This window comes from Leopardus geoffroyi, chromosome B4 (genome assembly GCF_018350155.1).
Source record: "Leopardus geoffroyi isolate Oge1 chromosome B4, O.geoffroyi_Oge1_pat1.0, whole genome shotgun sequence".
Taxonomy (NCBI): domain Eukaryota; kingdom Metazoa; phylum Chordata; class Mammalia; order Carnivora; family Felidae; genus Leopardus; species Leopardus geoffroyi.
Window position 1 is genome coordinate 31,769,540 of NC_059341.1, and position 21,274 is coordinate 31,790,813.

The 21,274-nt window shown below is 36.0% G+C and overlaps 1 protein-coding gene across 6 annotated transcripts in view; it reads right to left on the reverse strand.

Annotated features, from left to right (window-relative positions):
• The window catches only part of CUL2 (cullin 2), a 103,253-nt gene that overhangs the window by 58,393 nt on the left and 23,586 nt on the right, over window positions 1-21,274 (reverse strand). For all 6 annotated transcript variants that reach the window (XM_045465530.1, XM_045465529.1, XM_045465525.1 and 3 more), the window contains 3 exons: window positions 12,938-13,040; window positions 9,111-9,205; window positions 1,540-1,645 (listed from right to left, as the gene is read on the reverse strand). In XM_045465530.1, the coding sequence (XP_045321486.1) occupies window positions 1,540-1,645; window positions 9,111-9,205; window positions 12,938-13,040 (304 nt within the window). The remainder of the gene's footprint in view (window positions 1-1,539; window positions 1,646-9,110; window positions 9,206-12,937; window positions 13,041-21,274) is intronic.

Below are 21,274 nucleotides of genomic sequence, written 5' to 3' on the forward strand. Positions count from 1 at the left end.
CGGGCTCTGGGCTGATGGCTCAGAGCCTGGAGCCTGTTTCCGATTCTGTGTCTCCCTCTCTCTCTGCCCCTCCCCCGTTCATGCTCTGTCTCTCTCTGTCCCAAAAATAAATAAACGTTGAAAAAAAAAAAATAATAAAAAATAAAAATAAAAGGATTATTCTAGTAAAACTTTCCTCATGCTGCATTTTAGCTGTTTATTTCTTTTATTAACACCCATCACAATTTAACATTAATTTCTGTACTTATTTGGCACTGCTTCCCCATGAGGACAGGGAACTTCTGTCTGTTTACCATTGTATCCTCAGTGTCTGGTTAGTCAACAAATACGTAGTACATGAAATAAACAAACATTGTACTAGAGTATTTCTTTCACAATGAATATATGCTTTATGTAACTTCCCACATTTAAATTTGCACTGTGTCTCAAGAATCTGAATGAATTACTTGACCTGCACACTTAATTGTTTCACTCTGGATTTAATTACTTTTTAAAGTTAAAATAAATTTGTCATGGGACACCTGGATAGCTCAGTCGATTGAACGTCTGACTCTTGATATGGGTGCAGGTCATGATACCAGGGTTGTAAAATAAAGCCCCACATCAGGCTCTGTGCTGAGTGTGGAGCCTGCTTAAGGTTTTCTTTCTTTCTTTCTTTCTTTCTTTCTTTCTTTCTTTCTTTCTTTCTTTCTTTCTTTCTTCCTTCCTTCCTTCCTTCCTTCCTTCCTTCCTTCCTTCCTTCCTTTCCTCCCTCCCTCCCTCCTTCCCTTTCTTTCTTTCTCTCTCTCCCCTCTCTTTCTTTCTCTCTCCCTCCCTCCCTCTCTCTCCCTCCCTTCCTCTCTCTCTCCACCTCCCTCTCTCCCCCTTCTCTCTCTGCCCCTCTGCCACCCGCGCATGCACACACACATGCTGCCTCTCTCTCAAAATAAACTTAAAAAATAATTCCTTATATCCATAAATCTGTATTTCCTCTCAAGTCCATGACCTTTCCACTTTTTTAACTGCAAGAGTCTCAACATTTTTAAAATGCATTTTATGAGCTTTTTTCACAGTGGAACTATTAACCTTGTCATTTATTCATCCATCATTAATTTAATTATTAAAATAATACTAATCACATCTCTTCTGTTCTCATCTATGTGAAGATTCTTAGGAAATCACTGCAGTGTTTTATTAACATTTAGGATGTCTCAAATCTTCACAATTTGGGGGTGCCTGGGTGGCTCAGTCAGTTAAGTGTCTGACTCTTGATTTCAGTCTAAGTTGTGATCTCCTGGTTCATGGGTTTGAGCCCCATGTCAAGCTCTGCACTGACAGCACAGAGCCAGCTGTGAGAGCTTTCGGATTCTCTCTCTTCCTCTCTCTCTGCCCCTCCCTTGCTTGTTCTCTCTCAAAAATAAATAAACTTAAAAAAAAATTTTTTTGACAATTTTAAGGTAGTCAACACAGTGTCCTTGAAAAAAGGACAGTGAATGAAATTACCTCAATATATATATAAAAACACTCCTATGCTTGCCAGTCATTTAAAGAATTTCCTACCTCTCCTATTTCCATAAGTGGTTCATTCATATCTACACCACCGTAGCCATACTGAAGGTCAGCTTCTGTCAATTTATTCTTTTTAATAAACTGGGTGTTGAGATACCTGAAAAACAAATATAATATTATTATTAAAGTAAGTAGGAAAACAAATAACTGTTAAAATCAGTAGTAAAACAAATAACTTGAAACTTTAAAACAATAATTTTGGGTTATAAATCAACTATAAAATAGTTTGGTAATATATCAAATTAATTACGCAGATATTAGAAATATAATTAAAAAGGAACAAAAGTATTAGCCAAACTTTCTCTGCAAGGCCTTAAGAGCCAAAATATATGACCTCTAGAGTGGGGGGAAAAAACCCTATCACCCCAGTTTCACTTTAAAAAACTGAAGGGTAGGGGCGCCTGGTGGCTCATTCAGTTAAGCGTCTGATTTGGCTCATGCCATGATCTCGCAGTTCGTGAGCTCGAGCCCCACATCGAGCCCCACATCGGGGCTCTGTGCTGACAGCTCAGAGCCTGGAGCCTGCTTCAAATTCTGTGACTCCCTCTCTCTCTCTGCCCCTCCCCTGCTCACGTGCGCAGTCTCTCTCTCTCTCTCTCTCTCTCTCTCAAAAATAAACATTAAAAAAATTTTTTTTTAAACTCAAGGATTTGGTCTAAAACTTTTCAGTACTCATATAGCCCAATAACTCCTCCCCAAGGGGCTTCTATAATCCTTCTACCATCTAATTAACTCATTCCCAGATTCTCTTGGTAAGTTCACTTTGTAAAGAACTAAACAAAAAAAAATGCTTAAAAAATAAAAATCCAGGTAGTCATTCAACTTATATTTCATCACCAGGAAAAGATGTAATTAAACAACAACAAAAAGAGATCGTGATCAGTAGACAGAAAATGAAATAGACTGTTACAGACAGTAGAAAGTATGGGCAAAACTGACAAAGGTAAAATCACTTTGTGTACCACAGGACAATCGCTTTATAATGTTTCAACATATTCTAAGACAAGTAACTAAGAATTACTGAAATGAATAGAGTTCTTTAAAGTAAATAAAATATGTAGAAAGGGCTCAAAACATTCTAGTACTGGGGTACCTGGGTGGTTCAGTCGGTTGAGCATCCGACTTAGGCTCAGGTCATGATGATCTCACAGCTCGTGAGTTCGAGCCCTGCGTCGGTCTCTGTGCTGACAGCTCAGAGCCTGGAGCCTGCTTCGGATTCTGTGTCTCCCCCTCTCTGCCCCTAACCCACTCGCATTCTGCCTCTGTCTCTCTCAAAAATAAATAAATATTAAAAAAAATTTTAAAAAGAAACATTCTAGTACTCACTTTTCACAATCCTAGATTTCACTATAATGCCTTTGATACATATATTTTTAACATTTATTTATTTTTGAGAGATAGATACAGCACAAGCAGGGAAGGGACAGAGAGACAGGGAGACACAGAATCTGAAACAGGCTCCAGGCTCTGAGCTGTCAGCACAGAGCCCGAGGTAGGGCCCAAACTCACAAATTGCGAGATAAAGACTTGAGCCAAAGTTGGACTCAACCAACTGAGCCACCCAAGCGCCCCTCACTACAATGCCTTTAATGCTTACTTACCACCTGAAAGGTTCTGTCATGCGTATATAGTTAAAGACATATAAATACTTAGGCAATAACCACAAAATCTTTATATTAAAACGCACACTTTCTAATGTTCGTTGCATCAAAATGAAAAGTCCACTTTACATGTGCAGACAACTAAAACTGAAAACAAAGGCAACAAAAATTTCAACTGTGTTATTTTACCACCAACTCTAGGAGATGATGCAAAATACAATTCTTGAAAGTACAACTCCAAAGCTGTATAGACACAACCATGTACACAAGTTGCACTCCCACACTAATTTCAAGCCTCTAGACTCCAAGGCTTAAAACCTTGGTACTCTGTTTGATATTTTAGTCTCCTCTACCCATATGTACAATGTCCTAATATATTTTTCCTGCAAAATGTCATTTCATTTTTCCTTCTATTCTCACTACGATCCTCATAATTTTATGCTGGGTTTTCAACCATGCCTTCCAATTGAAGAAAGGGAAATAGGACTGACAGAGACAGAAGTTAGAGATAGAGAAAGAATGGCTTTTTTTTTTTTTTTTACCTGAAATAGAAGATTTGGGATATCTGGCCTGAAATGAAGATATATAAATTGGAGAGATATTTTAACCTCTGGCCTCTGTCATTCAGGTGTCAGCTCAAACACATTTCTCTCAGGCCTGACCCGATCCCAATCCAAATGAACTTTAATTTGCCACTTCACTCCCACCGAAGTGACTATACACAACTGTTTTATATTCTTCATGGTACTTACTACTGTATGAAATAATCCAATTCTGTTATTTGTTTACTTGCTTTATACATCTGTCACCTCTCTAGATTATAACAACTACAAAGCAAGGACCTGGCTCACACACACAGCATCCAGAACCAGTGGCAGGTAAATATGAAGTCCTCAAAAAATATTTCCTTGATGAATTACTGAATAAACAAATAGATAACATTCCAGACAGCAGGAATAACAAAAGCTAATATTAGAACACAAACTTGGAAAAGCAGCCTGGAGCCAGATCATAAAAGCCATGAATGCCAGGAAATACAAGTAATCACTAACATTTATAGAGCTTATGTTACATGTCAGGCATACCCCTAAGCATTTTATACAGCTGAATACTATCAGGTACATACATGTGGCACTATTATGATCCTCCTTTTATATGTAAGAAAATTGCAGCTTAGAGAGCTTAAGGAACTTGCCAACAGTCAATGTGCTAGTAAGTGGAAGAGCTGGCACAGAAACTCTTGAGTTCTCCCTTTCTCATTCAACAAATATTGACTGAGTGTGAACTCTATGTCAGGTACAATGCCAGGCACTAGGGACAGAAAGATGAAAAACAAAAATGTGGTCTTTCCACACAGAGTTTACACATCTGGGAGAATATACAAATATGAACAAATACAATATTTCAACTGTGACACATGCTCCCTGAGTGGAGGGACTTAATTACCATATCTTTACCATTTCTATGTGCCTTCCTATACGAATCCTTTGCTCCCAACCAGTTTCTTTTTTGGTCTGTGGTACCACCATGGCGATCCCAGTAAAAGATTAGAAACACTTCTCTCTCATCCTTCCATTCTACTCTTTTAATCAGCCGGTCCTCATCTCCTCCTAAACTATTCATTATTCTCTCCCATTACTTTCCTTCTCTCTTCCAATGTCTCTTGTTAATTCTCTGCTTGGATCATGTGCAACACTCTCATGACTGGTCTCTTTTCTCTGTTTTGCCATCTCCAATTCATCTAAAAATTCCACTTTCAGGATGTCACTAACCCATTCAGAATCCTAAGTAGCTCCCTTATACCTATAGAGTAAACTTCTTAGCATAGTGGTTTGTTAACTCTGAAGAACTAGCTGCTACACCTGCAGAAGTCTGGAATCACTAATCTGTTTCAACGATCTGTAGGTATATCCTTGAGCCAGTACACTGGTTCAGTGGAGCTTTATGTTTCGATTCTGACAGGACAAGTCACTGTTCTCTTTACCTCATGGAATAAAACTTTAACTTCCATTAATTGTAGCTTTCTCATTCCAGATTTCTACTCTTAATGTTAAATTTAAGCTTGACAAGACAAGCTTTTAAAATAATTTAAAGATGTAACTTAAAATGTAAATAGTGTAAGTTTTCATTTTGATATGGATACCTTTAAGTTTATTTATTTTGAGAGAGAGAGAGAGAGAGAGAGAGAGAGAGAACAAGCATACACAAGCAGGGGAGGGGCAGAAAGACAGGAAGAGAGAGAATCCCAAGCAGGCTCCACACTGCCAGCCATGGCCCAAACCCATGAACTGAACCCATGAATCATGAGATCATGACCTGAGTTGAAATCAAGACCTGGACTTTTAGCTTAAAAGACTGAGCCACCCAGGCACCCCGACATGGATACAATTCTTAACTTAATATTTTACAGTCAATTTTATTAATGACACATTTGTTTTTAAAGACATATGTTCTAAGAAATTATAAAAGAAAATAGGTCCCAATAATTTCTTAAAGGCAGTACCTGATTGTTCTTCTCATGTATGATGCAATAGTTTTTATAACTTTTATGTTTTTATAATTTACTTTACCTACAAAGTGCTTAATAAGTATCCTTCACTTTTCTGGAGTATTAGCACTGACACAATTAAAAATAGTACTTGCCAATAATGAACAGCCTAAAGTAACTTTGAAGCCTCAGAGAAACCAAGCATTTCAATCTATCATAGGAAATTGCATTACAAAAATTGTTCTCATGCTAATACCTACTGGATTTCAAAAGTCGTTAATACTCCAAGGGCCAGCAGGGTCTAAAGAGCTATGTAGTACTGGGAAAGGCAGGCAGGAGTATCAGCATTTTCCTTATAGTCAGAATCCTTAAATTACCTATATTAATGCATATCCATCTTAGAAATCAATCAGGATAAACAAGAGGGTAGAAATTACTTCATAAAAATATTTAAAAACACTTTTGAAACAAAATTGAATTCTTCCTTTATATTTCTCTACAAATATATCCTTACAGACTATGATTAAAAATGATAGCTAGCCTGGATAACCTCACTACCCTACAATTAAAAACTATCATTAAACAGTTTTCATGTAATTACTGCCAACTATATGCTCTATAAAAAGGATCTTACCACCTATTCTACCAATATAATTAAATAAATGATGGTCAGCCACATGATGCCAGCATCACAGAGGTCAAATACAATTCTCTGTATGTGAATCCCATTAGCCATTAGTTCTAAGTCTTTGCTATAGATAGTGGAAAGTTACTACATGATTTTAGAGAGTGATCAAATTTGCATGTTAAAAAAATATGAGTTTAGTTAATAGGATAAATTAGCAATCAAAGGTTGGAAGACTGGTTATAGGGACTTTATCATTAATAGTCCAGGTGAGAAATGATAAAAAGCTTGAACTATAATAGCAATGCAAAGGAAATAATGAATTTAAGAGACATTTGGAGGATGTGACCAATAGAGATCAGGGAGAAAGGACAACTCTAAGTGAAGGAAGGGTAACTGAGACTTTCGGCATTTATGCCTGGGTGTACAGTATTACTACCAATTAAAAATAGTAATACTGGGGACAGTGTACTGGGGACAGTATATAAAAGATTACATGCTCAGTTTTGAAATCTGCAATAGTACAATGTACCCACAGAACAACCTGGAGGTATAGGTGGGTTAGGTAAAAATACTCCTCTGAAACCTAAGACCACCCGGGATATACAAATATTTTGGTGGTTAGTAATATGTAAGTTGTAGCTAAAACCAGAAGTAATTGAGATCATCCCAGAAAGAATGCAAAGTATAAGATAAAAGATGAGAAAAAAATCTACCTAAATGACTAAAAGAGTGAATCTAGGATGAGACGAAGGTAGAATGAAGAAGTTGAATGGGTTTAATGTGACCAATCTGGGTTGGTATTAGCAAAAATTTTTTTCCACTGAATGACCTTGAGCAAAGTCATTTAACCTCTCTGAGTCTAGTCTCTTCAGCTGCAAATTTGGCAATATCAACTACCTCACATGGTTTATATACACACCCATTTGTGTATATACAATATATATTTAATAAAAGTTCACTAATATTACCAATTTTTTATTAATATTACCATTAATTTAAATTACCAAATTAATTAATTTTGGTAAACAGAGATGCAGATATAGGAGAACCTAGAAATCTAAGAAAAAATAGAAAAACAACTTAAATCTTTACCACAATGTCTCAGCTCAAGAGGTATCCCACTGCACACAGCATACTGCACTGGCATATAGTCTTAAATACTCTCTCATGTTATCTGTATACCAGTGGCCCAAGCTTCTCAGCAATAGCAAAGCATGCATGTGCTCTCACTTTCATCCTCAAAATTCCTGTAATTCTCCTAATTTAGCTAGGGAATTCTTAAAGTTCTATTTATGCCTATCTCACTTTGGTGGATGAGGAAAAAAAAAAACATGAAATGTCAAGATGTTTAATGTATGGCAAACACTGTTTTATAAAAGCCAAAGCCACAGTAAATCTTGTGCCTGTCAGCAATTGCTGGCTTCTGATTTTATTACACTTGGCTCTTCTAAGAAGATATAAAAGCTAATGGCTGTTGAAATAAGTTCCAGTTTCTAACAGAAGCAACTTACAGTAATACAGTAAACTCCAGTGTTGTTATAAAAACCTACAGGAATATGAACCAGTAACAAAGGACAAACACGCCAAGCAAGAGAACCAAGCCCTGGCCTCAGTGTGCTACTCCAGCAATGCAGAGTGTAACTGTACAGATGATGTTTTGAGAATCAGCTTCACTCCTCGGCTTCTCCCCAATGAAAAACTAAGGCAGGGGTCCATCTCAGCCCATGCCACAATGCAGATGCCAAAATTATCACTGCCTCATCAGAGGCCACAACAATTTCAAGAGCAGACATCCTAATTCCAAGGGTGAAAGGCCTAGGTTACTTAATGCCACTATTCCTTATTTATCCAACATTCTTCAATAAATAGGTCTCTGCTTCATGTACCCAGAAATTTATTTCCATCGTCTATGTGAATAGGTTAGAGAGGATCAGTGTGGACTACCATAGGAACATGCAGGAATGACAGTTAATACAAAAGATCTACGCAGGAAACTAGGTAGAGCAAGGACGAGGAAAGTTCAGAGAGGAGAATGTGGAAAAATACATCAGGATTACTCATTCAGAGGGGCGCCTAGGTGGTTCAGTCGGTTAAGTGTCTGAATTCAGTTCAGGTCATGATCTCACAGTTTCTGAGTTCCAGCCCTGTGTCAGGTTCTGTGCTGACAGCTTGGAGCCTAGAGCCTGCATATGATTCTGTCTCCTTCTCTCTCTCTGCCCCTTCAGTGCTTGCACTCTCTCTCTCAAAAATAAATAAACATTAAAAAAAAAAAAAAAAGAATTAGTTCTAGAAAAGACTGGCTTCTAGAAAAGCCATCTAGATAGATATGACAGCATCAAGAAAGACAAAAATGTGAGAGACCACAGGGCATTAACACACTGTAGGTAATTCAATATGCCTATAGGATAGGGTAGAACTTCAAGAGAAAAACTGCTGAGTGCTTTGACAAAGAAGTGTTTCCACAAAACATAAAATACTGAATCCTAGAGTCCAAAAAGAGCATACTGGCAGGGAACACAGGCTTGGATTTACTCTGCTAAGCTTCATCCAAGCTGAAGTTCCACTTTGGAACTCTTGTCAAGATTTAGCACACAGAACTACAGAATTAAATACAGTTTTAGTTTTCAGAGAATAACTTTCCACACACTGCCTGGCTCCCATATTCCTCCATGACCCAGACTACATTTTCCCCATAGCAGACACAGTCCATATAGCAGGGAACACTTTAGCTCTGTTTATTTCTATGGGTAAGAGGTGATTCAAAAACCAAAAACCAAAACTCCTTCAATTACTGAATGCAGGCAATACTATTTATAGATTGTCAAGAGTTTCAAGGCATACTTACCTATACAAGCAGTCCATATAGTCTGCACCTTTGCTATACTCCTCCCAATACCTATGATACATAACAAGTACTTGCTCTTCAGACTCCAGAACTCTCTATATAAAGAAGAAATATACTTTTACTTGGAAAGCACTAATTATTTTCATTTGTAAGGTATGAAATTTATCAAAAATTAATGTTCTAAAATGACATAGTTCTATTGTAAATTACATTTACAAATTACATTCTAATTTAACTACTTTTAAGAACACTGAAATGACCAGAAAAAAATGTGCCTTAGATATGAAAATAAAGCATCCATACTAAAGAGTAAACTGTTTCACTCCCTAAAAGGACAAAATGTAATGGTGTGAAGTTGTCTTCGGGCTAGAATATTTTATTAAGATCAGTTTATTTTTTTTTATTTTTTATTAAAAAAAATTTTTTTTAATGTTTATTTATTTTTGACAGAGAGAGAGAGCATGAGGGGCAGAGAGAGAGGGAGAGACAGAGCATGCATAAGGGGCAGAGAGGGAGACACAGAATCAGAAGCAGGCTCCAGGCTCTGAGCTGTCAGCACAGAGCCCGACACGGGGCTCAAACTCACAGACTGTGAGATCATGACTTGAGCCAAAGTCAGACGCTCAACAGACTGAGCCACCCAGGCGCCCCTAAGATCAGTTTAAAGTAGGATGTAATTCTACTGCCATGTATCTGTGTACTTCCTCAAATCCCTCACTTTTGATCATCCTGCTAGTTACATAAGTATATTATCACTCTGAATTATTCACATATGTAAATAAGACTATTTATGAATAGTCTTTTCTATATTCCCCAAATAAGCTGTTTTATATTTACTTAGTAGAAATCTATTATTTTTTGAAAAATGAAAATGAAACATTTAGTGTGAGGTCTAATTTTTAAAATAAATCTATTCTAACAGTAAAACTACACTGAAATGATGTTCAAAAAATCTTAGGTTCTTTTATCTCAGTTCTTTTATTAACTGTCCATATGACTTTAAGTAAGTCGACCTCAATTTCCATCTAATTAATTCTCTGATAAAATGCTATGCTTTTAAACTTGGGATTTTAATAATTAAGGCTCAAGAGACAGAAATAACCTATAAATAGTATTTTTTGCCTATCATATTAACAAATTAATTAAAAATAGCAACTGCTATTAATAATGCTAGAGAAAAGAGCACCCATAGGAACTGATACTGCTGGCTGAATAAATATAAGAACAATTTGTTACTGTAGGTCAAAACAATAAAAAATGTTCATGACCTATGACTCAATAATTCTATGTCTAGGAATTCATCCTATAAAAAACTCAGCTGCACAAAAATAATTTAGCTACAAGGATATTCACAGAAGCACTGTTTATAAAAACAAATTACACAAATTGGAAATAATCCATATGCCCAGCAGTATGAGAATATTTAAACAAATCACAGTACCTCCACACAATGAAAACTTTTACATCATTGCCAGGATTATAAAAGTTCATTTAATGACAAGAAAGAGACTTACATTATTATTAAAATCGAAAAGCAGATTATAGCTAAGCGAAATTAGTCACAGAAAGACAAATACATATGACTTCACTTGTATGAGGACTTTAAGATATAAAACAGATGAACATAAGACAAGAAAAGCAAAAATAATATAAAAACAGACAGGGGGACAAAACATACAAGACTCTTAAATATAAAGAACAAACAGGGTTGCTGGAGGTGTTGTGGGAGGGGACATGGGCTAAATGGGTAAGGGGCACTAAGGAATCTACTCCTGAAATCATATGTTAACTAACTTGGATGTAAATTAAAAACTAAATAAATTATTAGGAAAAAACCTGTATATGATTCAGTTTTCTAATAAAAAAATAAAGCAAAAGTATGCAAAAGACAAATATCAAGATATATATATATACATATATATATATTAATATATGCCAAAATAGATGTAGTTAATTCTGGAGGCATGAGTGATGTTTGGGTGATGATTTTCCTGTTTTTGCTTACCAGAATGTTCTAAATTATCTAAAACGGCAATGTAATGCTTTAGTAATTTAAAAAGTTCCCTCCCCCAACAAATCAAATTTTCTTCTCACAGGTAAAACTGCTTCTAATCTGTTGATTATGTTAATAATTTACTTTGTCATCAATAAATTAGCCAACTTCTTTTTTGTCACAGAATCTGAGAAAACATATCGTGCATAATTATATAAGTAATCTAAACTTTCCTAAAACTATTTCACAGTATCATTTTTAAATGCAATTATACCACTATTAATTTCGAAGTTTTTTTTAATGTTTATTTATTTATTTTGAGAGAGAAAGCAGGGGAGGGGCAGAGAGAGAGGGAGAGAGAATCCCAAGGAAGCTCTGTGCTGACAGCCCCATTCAGGGCTCGATCCCATGAACAGTGAGATCATGACCTGGGCCGAAACCAAGAGTCGGACGCTTAAACAACTGAGCCACCCAGGTGCCCCTCCTAGCTTTAATAATTGTACCACTGCTATGCAAGACGTTAACCTTAAGAAAACTGGTAAAAAGGATACATGAATTCTGTATTATTTTTGCAACTTTTCTGTAAGTCTGAAAAGTATTTCAAAATAAAACATTTAAAGAAATGCAAACTATGCTAATATATAAAAGTACAAAATTGATAAATGCCTCACACAGGTAACAATCATGGTATAAGTTCACTAGATTATCATAGCAGAACTTCAAAACTTCACATACTAAACATTTTAAGAATAATTTAAAGTATGTTATTAAAATTGCTTTTATCAACTAACAAATGTACATATTAGAACACTAAAATGTATCTGCCATATATAATAAAAAGTAGAGCATTACCTTTAAAGGTTTTAAGGGAAACATCAAACAATCAATTATGCTCTGGGGTTATTACCACTTTAAAACATAACTGCACCTAGCCACACCCAAGGTCAGACACCTTATTATATAGTGTTGTTTTCTCTCCATTTTAAAGATAAAGAAACGGGACACCTAGGTGGTTCAGTTAGTTAAGCATCAAACTCTTGATATTGGCTCAGGTCATGATCTCATGGTTTGTGAGATTGAGCTCTGAGTTGGGGTCTACGCTGACAGCTTGGAGTTGCTTAGGATTCTCTATCTCTGCCCCTCCCCCTGCTCACATGCTCTCTCTCCCTCTCTCTCTCAAAATAAACTTTAAAGAGAAAAAAAACAAAGACATTTCAATCCACAAGGTAGATTAAGTGAGTTGCCCATGGTCACATGGCTAATAAAAGGTAAAGTCCAGTTTATAACCCCAACATGGAAATTCTTTTGTTCATACAAAGATCAAATCTGTGATGTTGTCCTTGTACATATGACATTACTAACTAAAGTAACTGGTCACAAGGACAGTCTCTATCATGCTTTTTAATTTATCATTTCCCTTTTTAGTTTTAGGCTTTTGTAAGACTTTATGTAGGATATGAAGAGGCAGCTAAAAGGTTGAAAATAATAGAGATTTACCAAGAGGTGGGAAGAATAAGAGAAAATTTGGTTCTAGTAAACACCATCCAGAGGACATAGAAGCAAATTTTAAAGTTGAGCAAATCTTGATTTGAAACCCCACTCTTTCAGTTACTAATTATACAATCTTGAATAACTAAACCTGATATCCTTTGGAGAATCTAACAACGTAATGCTTAACTCATAGATCTTAAATATATATAATCAGAAAAATGTTATTTAGGAAACAAAGCAAATAACCTTAATCTGATATAAATTCTGCACCGGAAAACAGTAAACTAGTCAAGTGACTACCCAGCTACAAACATATTTATATCATGTATGTATCACTCCTTACCTTGTGCAAATGCCGTACGTGATTTTCCAAAAAAATCTTAGTTTCTGTATAAAGTCTTTCTCCAAGGGGTTCAGGATAGGCCACACATAAAGCATAGATATCTCTAGTTAAGTTGTTAAGGTTTGCACATTCATTAGAGATATTATTTTAAAACGAAAGATTTAACTCAAGTTTGCCATTAAAAAGTGAAATATCTCAAGCAATTTAGGATTCTACAGATATAGAAAGAGTAAAATACATAGCCATGCTTACTTTAAAAAGCACTGAGTTATTCATTTACTCATTCGACAAATATTTCTTGAGAATTATTAGACAGCATTGTAAGGAAAATGGTTCTTCTCTAAGAGGTTAAAATTCAAAGTGGGTTCTGGGAAATCAAGTTACCCAGAAACCTACAAAATAAAGTTATGTAAGAATGGACATAAGCATAATATCAACAAAACGCTATAGAATATCATAAGAAGTAGATATGTATAAGCAATTCTGAGAAACAAAAGTTACAAAAATTACTAATGTGACACATTTTCCTACATCATAGTACTCATCAAAATACACTGCAACCAATACACTATCCTTCAGCATTTATTCCATTAGAAGAATTGTAATATGAATAGTAATATCAATTAATCAATTAAGTTTTTGAATACCAACTAAGTACCTTGCTAGGTATCACAAATGGTAGATATATACTGTAGCAGAGTTTTTAATCTGAGACAGAGGAAATGGCATCTGAATGAGACTTTAGCTCTACTAGCCAGTGATCTTGACCAAGTCTCTTAACCTTTCTGCATTGTCATTTCCTCATCTCTAAGGTAAGGGTAACAAACCGTCTCTTGATATCTCTTACAGAATCTTTGTAAAAACCAAATAAACTCATCAATGTTAACATGCTTCATAAACTGCATTACTGACCAGATGTTTAAGATAAAGAACACATGAAGCAATCTGGGAACAGCCTAACTGGAGATGCAGATAAAAACTGAAAATAAGGTTAATTATTTGGGATGGAGTCAATTATTTAATACGCTTTTCTTATAAGTACAATTAATATACTTAAAATAAGGATCAGGAAATATGGCAAAATAAAAATTTGTACTTAAAAATATAGAGGTAGAGGGGCACCTGGCTGTGACTCTTGATCTCAGGGTTGTGAGTTCAAGCCCCACATTGTGTGGGGCTTAAAAAAAATTTCCATTATTAAAAAATACAGAGGTAGGATGCAGGTTCTTCCTCTTCTATAGCCCCATAACATTTTACATATTCTTCTTCTACAGAATTCATTTTTATACAATAGAAATTATTTATACCTTTTCCATCCACACTAACCTGTTCTTAATTATCTCTGTATTCCCAGCCTCAAGGCACAATTCCTGGCACATTATAGGCATTTATTAAACACTTGGTGATGGAAGGAAGATAGGGAATCAGTATCACATGCTCTGCCTATTTACCTAGTAGCCTTACTCCAGAAAGAATAAGCAGCCCTCTCCACATGAGGTCACTGACAGGTAGACTTTGGTCAGACTTTCCCAGGTTCCTTCTAAATCCTTTTATTTTTAATTACAATTAGTAATTGATAAAATATTTTCATGTATATATGTACATATTTCTTCGGTATACTATTATACTAAACATAAACAAAAAATGTTTACAGCAAAAAAGAGAAGCAAAAATATCCATATAGCGCAATACTGCTGCGCCAGATTTTTTTGTAGAAAAAAGTACAGTATGAAACAAACTATTACAATTTTATTTTTTATTTTTGTTTTAATGTTTATTTATTTTTTAGAGAGAAGGGACAGAGTGTGAGCAGGCAGCACAGAGCCCCACGTGGGGCTTGAACTCATGAACCATGAGATCATGACCTGAGCTAAAGTCAACACTTAACCAACTCAGCCACCCAGGCACCCCTTACGATTATTTTAAATCAACTTAGATACAATGAAAATTTAAAAAATAGAAGATTAAATATAATAGCATATAAGAACTACTTACCAACAGCAACGTAACTATATTAACCTATATTACAAAAAAAGTAGAAATTTTAACATGCATCGCCTAAGAAAGAATTTAGAAATTTATTTCTATATAAATTTATTTCTATATAAATATAGAAATTTATATCTAAATTTGTAAAAATTTAGAAATTTTACAGAAAACTGATAATAGTGTGGGGAGAGAAGAAGAAGAAAGGTATAAATACAGAAGAAAGCTGCCCTAAAATAATGTATTAGATGAGCTCCTTGATCCAGCTTGGAGCCCTCTAGGTTTGTTATAAATTCCGTGGGGAAAAAAAGAAGTCCTAGTTCACTACATAATTTAAATCTCTAATAGTTTTGTGGTTTTTTACCATAGAGATTTATATTCAATCTTAATTAGTTATCTCAATCTTACCCTAGTAAAATCAGATATAAAAGTGTTGTCAGAATTAAACGTATTAGAAGTGAGGAGAGGGGCGCCTGGGCGGCTCAGTCAGTTAAGTGTCTGACTTTAGCTCAGGTCATGATCTCGTGGTTTGTGGGTTTGAGCCCCACATGGGGCTCTGTGCTGACAGCTTGGAGCTTGGAGCTTGGAGCCTGGAGCCTGGAGCCTGGAGCCTGGAGCCTGCTTTGGGTTCTGTGCCTCCCTCTCTCTGCCCCTCCCCCACTTGTGCTCTGTCTCTCTCTATGTCTCTCAAAAATAAATAAATGTAAAAAAAAAAAATTAAAAAAAAAAAAGAAGTGAGGAGAGTGGTTACCTCTAGTGACTGAGGGGGTAAGAAAGGGTGCTCTGGGATGCTAGGAGTGTTCTATTTATTGGGTCCATGGGTATGTTTATGTTATGAAAATTCACCTGTACATTAATGAGTCAGTGTATACTACACTTAAATTTAAATTTAATTTTTTAAAAAAGACTAAATTTAGCCAGGATCCAGATCAACAATTCTTTTAGCAGAGATATGGTATATTTAAGATCTTTTAAGTTCTGAATACCTACTTCAAGAAATTTCATCCATATTTGCTCTCTTCTTCCTGAAGCCATATATACACTTAATTCTAGAATACACAACTGACTTGATACTGAAAAATTAACATGATTCAATACCTTAATTTCAGCATGATATGCTAATTATGTGCCCAAATGGTTTCTATCACCAAAATTAGTATCTCAATTTATCCACCACATGTACATGTAAACAAAATTGATTAAAAGGACTTTCCACTTAGGGTAAAAGGATCTGTGCAGGGCAGGAAATACATGGAAACTATTTCAACCCATATATAGGACTTATATACTGTTTGACATCTTCAGTGAGAATGTACTTTTGCATTTTTCTTTTTTTTTTAATGGTATCTCTGTGCTTTTTGGATTTGTACTTTTTTTTAAATTTTTAAATGTTTATTTATTTTTAAGAGAGAAAGAGCTTGAGTGATGGAGGGGCAGAGAGAGGGAGACACAGAATCTGAAGCAGGCTCCAGGCTCCAAGCTGTCACCACAGAGCCCAATGTGGGGCTCAAACCCACAAACCACGAGATCACGACCTGAGCTGAAGTTGGATGCTTAACTGACTGAGCCACCCAGGTAATCCTTACTCTTGTATTTCTTTTTAATGGCGTCCACCTTGATAAATCTTTTAATTGGTTATCTCATCATAGTTTGGGGTCTCAGTTAACCACTGTATCATGTCACTTAACTGTCTAAAATATATTCCTAAATGTTATTTTTCTCTAACCTACTGAAATATCTAACCACCCTGAAAATGTTTAGGCCTTAGGAAGAGCACCCAACTCTCTACCATTCAATTGTGATTTGGTTATAGACAAGGCACTTTTAAAAGACAAAAAAATGGGAAATAACGGAGGTCAGATTTAAACACTGTCATTTCCAAAGTTCTTTTCCTCAAGTTACTCTTTAGTAATCCAGGATATATAAATTCACACAGTCAAAAAACAAAACTGTAGGGGTGCCTGGGTGACTCGGTCAGTTAAGTATCTGACTTTTTTTTTTTTTTTTAATCTTTGAGAGAGAGAGAGAAAGATTGAGAGAGAGAGAGAGAGAGAGAGAACAAGAGTGGGGAAGGGCAGAGATAGACAGGGAGACAGAGAATCCCAAGCAGGCTCCATGCTGTCAGTGCAGAGCCGGACTTGGGGCTTGAACCCACCAACTGCAAGATTCCAACCTGAGCCCAAATCAAGAGTCAGTCGGCTTCTGACTCTTGATACTGCCTCAGGTCGTGATTTCACAGGTGAGATCAAGCCCTGGGAAGGTCTCTGCACTGACCATGCAGCCTGCCTGGGATTCTCTCTCCCTCTCTCTCAGCCCCTCCCCAGTTCAAATGTGTGCATATGCGTGCGCATACTTTCTCTCAAATAAACATTAAATTTTTTTTTAAAAAAAGCACACAACTGTTCCAGAGGAAAAGTTCTGAACCCTGCTACAACCAAAAGACAGTGCTGACCAGCAGCAAAACTATTTTAGTTCATTTTCTCTATTAAAAGGTGCTTCCTATGCTTGGGTTTAATTTTGAATTTCAACACTATTAATTCTGTTGTGCCGTGGGTCAAAAACAATGAGTTCTACAATGGGAATGAAAGTAAAGATCATCCAAAGCAGCAAGACACACACCATCAACCATTTTCTAAGAAAGAAGGAACACTGTATTATTACTTTTGGGGTCTTGACACTGGGCTGCAAAATCCACCTTCCTTTCCTCTGCCTCTCCTTCCCCTCAACTATCACTATCCCTGTCTTGTCTTTTCCTGTCTGGGCTCTTGCCTCCGCTTCCCCCGCCCCACGGCCCTCATCCTGTGTGTCCTGGTCCTGCTGAGGGCCACTGCAGGTGACTCTCATGAGAGACAAGAAAAAGAGGAGCACCTGGCTAGCTCATTCGGTGGACCACGCAACTCTTGATCTTGGGGTTGTGAGTTCAAGCCCTATGTTGGGTATAGAGATTACTTAAAAATAAAATCTTTAAAAAAAAAAATGAAATGACAGAACACCTGGGTGGCTTAGTTGGTTATGCATCCTACTCTTGGTTTCGGTTCAGGTCATGATCTCACAGTTCATGGGTTTGAGCCCAGTTACTAGCATGCAGCCTGCTTGGGAATTTTTTTCCCACTCTCTCTGCCCAACCCCTGTTCACTCTGTCTCTGTCTCAAAATAAACAAACATAAAAAAAAATTAAAAAGAAAGAAGAAAAAGGGAAAAAAGTGAAGACAGAAAACCAAACCCTGGTGAAAAAAATAGTTACAGAGAGGGAGGGAGGCAAACCATAAGTGATTCTTAAATACAGAGAACAAACTGAGGGTTGATGGGGGGCAGGGAGTGAGGGAGAGGGGAAAACAGGTGATGGGCACTGAGGAGGACACTTGCTGGGATGAGCACTGGGTGTTGCATGTAAGCGATGAATCATGGGAATCTACCCCCAAAACCAAAAGCACACTGTATACACTCTGTTAGCTAACTTGACAATAAATTATATTTAAAAAAAAGAAAAGAAAAAAAGAAAACCAAGCCCAAGGAAGAGAAGTACAATGGGTTCTCATTATGAAGATATAGCTTGCAGACTTGTACAGATGTGCTTTTAAGTTATTTATATTACATATAATGGGAAACAAACTTTACAGTGCTGATTTAGTTTTTTTTTTAAAAAAAGGTAAAGATGATCTGAAAATTGAAAATGGTACAATGACCAAAACAGTAGCGGCAATAAAAGATAAAGATCTTCTTTATTGACATTTCTGAAGAGGAAGAAAAAACACACAACATGTAAAAGATGCAGTATCTATGAAATCATCTACTAGCAAGCATGGATATAAAATTATTGGTTAAATGGAAAAATTTTAAGTGTAACTACAGAATCACAATAACTGAATTAGTATGATTTAATTTGGAATAGAGTGAAAATGTTACTGATGCTTCAAGCAGAGACAACTACAGATAAAACCTTTTCCAATCTGTACAATCTAAGAATGATGGGCTACTAAGTGCCAAGGTTAGTAAGAAGTTCTCCTAAAATTTTTGTCAGGATCGTCAAGGATGGAGACGACCTACTTCAATATTTTTCAACGTAGTCAAACCTGGTCTGTGTTGGAAAACATGCCTGACAGAATATACATTAGAGGGGGCGCTTGATTGGCTCAGTCAGTTAAGCATCCGACTTCGGCTCAGGTCATGATCTCATGGTTCGTGAGTTTGAGCCCCACATCAGGCTCTGTGACAGCTCAGAGCCTAGAGCCTGCTCCAGGTTCTGTGTCTCCCTCTCTCTCTGCCTTTCCCTGGTTGTGCGCTCTCTCTCTCAAAAATGAATATTAAAAAATTTTTTTAAAAAAGAGTATAAGGAGACTTGAGCATTTTACCTCCACATTCTATCCTACAGTATCAGTAAAGCATCTTATCACATCAGTAAGCCGCAACATTCTCAACTGTAAAATGGGGCTAGTAATGCATATTTCACAATGTCACTGGTAACAAATTAATTGCATACATATACATGTTGAAAGAAAAAATTACGACACACAAAAAAAACGTACCACAGTGTGATTCCATTTATATATACAAAGTTCCAAACACAGAAATAACCAATAATTGTTAGGGCTGTATATATAAGCAGTTATACTATTAACAAACAACAACAACAAGGAAACAACAGTTGCAAAACTCAGAATAGTAGTTATTTCCAAGGTAAAGGAGTGGAATCGTGAACTGAGACAGACCTGTAAGTAGGGGGGAGAATTGGATTCTGGCAGTGTTCTAGTTCTTAACCTGTGCAGTTATTATGCGGGTGTTTGCTTTATAATTATCTGTTCAATCCCACATGTACATCTTAGGAATTTTTTAACATATGTACCAGTTAACCCTTGAACAACATGCGAGTGAGGCCCACCAAGCTACTCAGAAAAAAAAACACGTATAAATTTTCATTTCCCCAAAACTAAGCTAATACCCTACTGTTGACTTTGTCTCAAGTGAAACATAAACAGTTGGTTAACACATATACTGTATTTTATATGTATTAGATACTGTATTCTTACATAAAGTAAGCTAAAGAAAAGACAATCTTATTAAAATTGCCAAGAAGAGAAAATACATTTACAATACTATACTGTATTTATTTAAAAAAAGAAATTTATAAGTGGATACACAGAGTCCAAACTTGTGCTCTTCAAGGGTCAACTGCTTCAGATTCTGTGTCTCCCTCTCTCTGCCCCTCCCCCGCTCATTCTCTCTCTCTCTCTCTCTCTCTCTCTCTTTCTCTCTCTCTCTCAAAAAAATAAACATGAAAAAAAATTTTTTTTTAAATCACATACTATCACACATAGTGATAACACAATTTGGGGGAGGCTTTCCATTTTCAAAAGATTAAAGTTTTACAGCCTCTAAAATTTATACCTAAGAAATCTGAGGGTCAGAAGTCACCTTATATTCTTAACCAAAAATAATAGGGAAAAGGTGAGAATTTTACTTCAAAACAATTAGTAACACAGTCCTTTATTTTCCAAAATAAAATTTAAAGAAATTCCATTCTTAACTTTACCATTTCTGCAGCTTTCTGTAAAGGGAGGAGAAGAAAATTCACACACAGGTCAAGAATAACTGGATGAATCACACAATAAACATCTTAGAAATAATAATGACTGGACGGGCACTTTCCAGAGAAGTTGGGTATTTCTAAGACCAACTCCTTTCTCTGTTCATTATTTTAGTTGAAATAGCCCTAAAACTACCTATGTACTCATCTAATGAAATCTCATTAACACCCAAGTGGCCTTTAACACTTGTTCCATTTCATTAAGATCCTACGCAAAAAAGAAAAAAAAAGATTCCTACCCAAAACCAATCCATGATGTTCTACGAAAAAATTAATTCAATAATAAGTTCTTCAAAGGCAGAATCTATATCAATTATCCTCTAGATACACTGGCAAGCATAGGAATTAGATGCTGAAAATCTCATATTCAAGTCTGTGCTCATTCAATTACTACCTGCATGAGTCTGGGCAAGTCCTTTAATCTCTGAATATCAATTTCTTCATCTGTTACATAAAGACAATAATTATATCCGCCCCACAATCTGACAGTCTTGTTTGAGGTACCAAGTAATATAAAAACATCTTTGCAAACTATGAAAGCTCCCAGGAACATTACCATCATTTTATTTATCTTAGTGCCTAGAACATAGGTAGCCTAACAAATGTTTCTTACTAACGACTACAACTGTAATGAAAGAAATGGTTTGCTACTGGTCTAAAAGAACTTCGCTGTTCTTGTATCAATATTCAGCTTAATATAAAAACTGAGTTAGGCACTGAGAACAAGTTGAATCACTGTTATAAAATCCAAGCTTTTCTAAAGAATG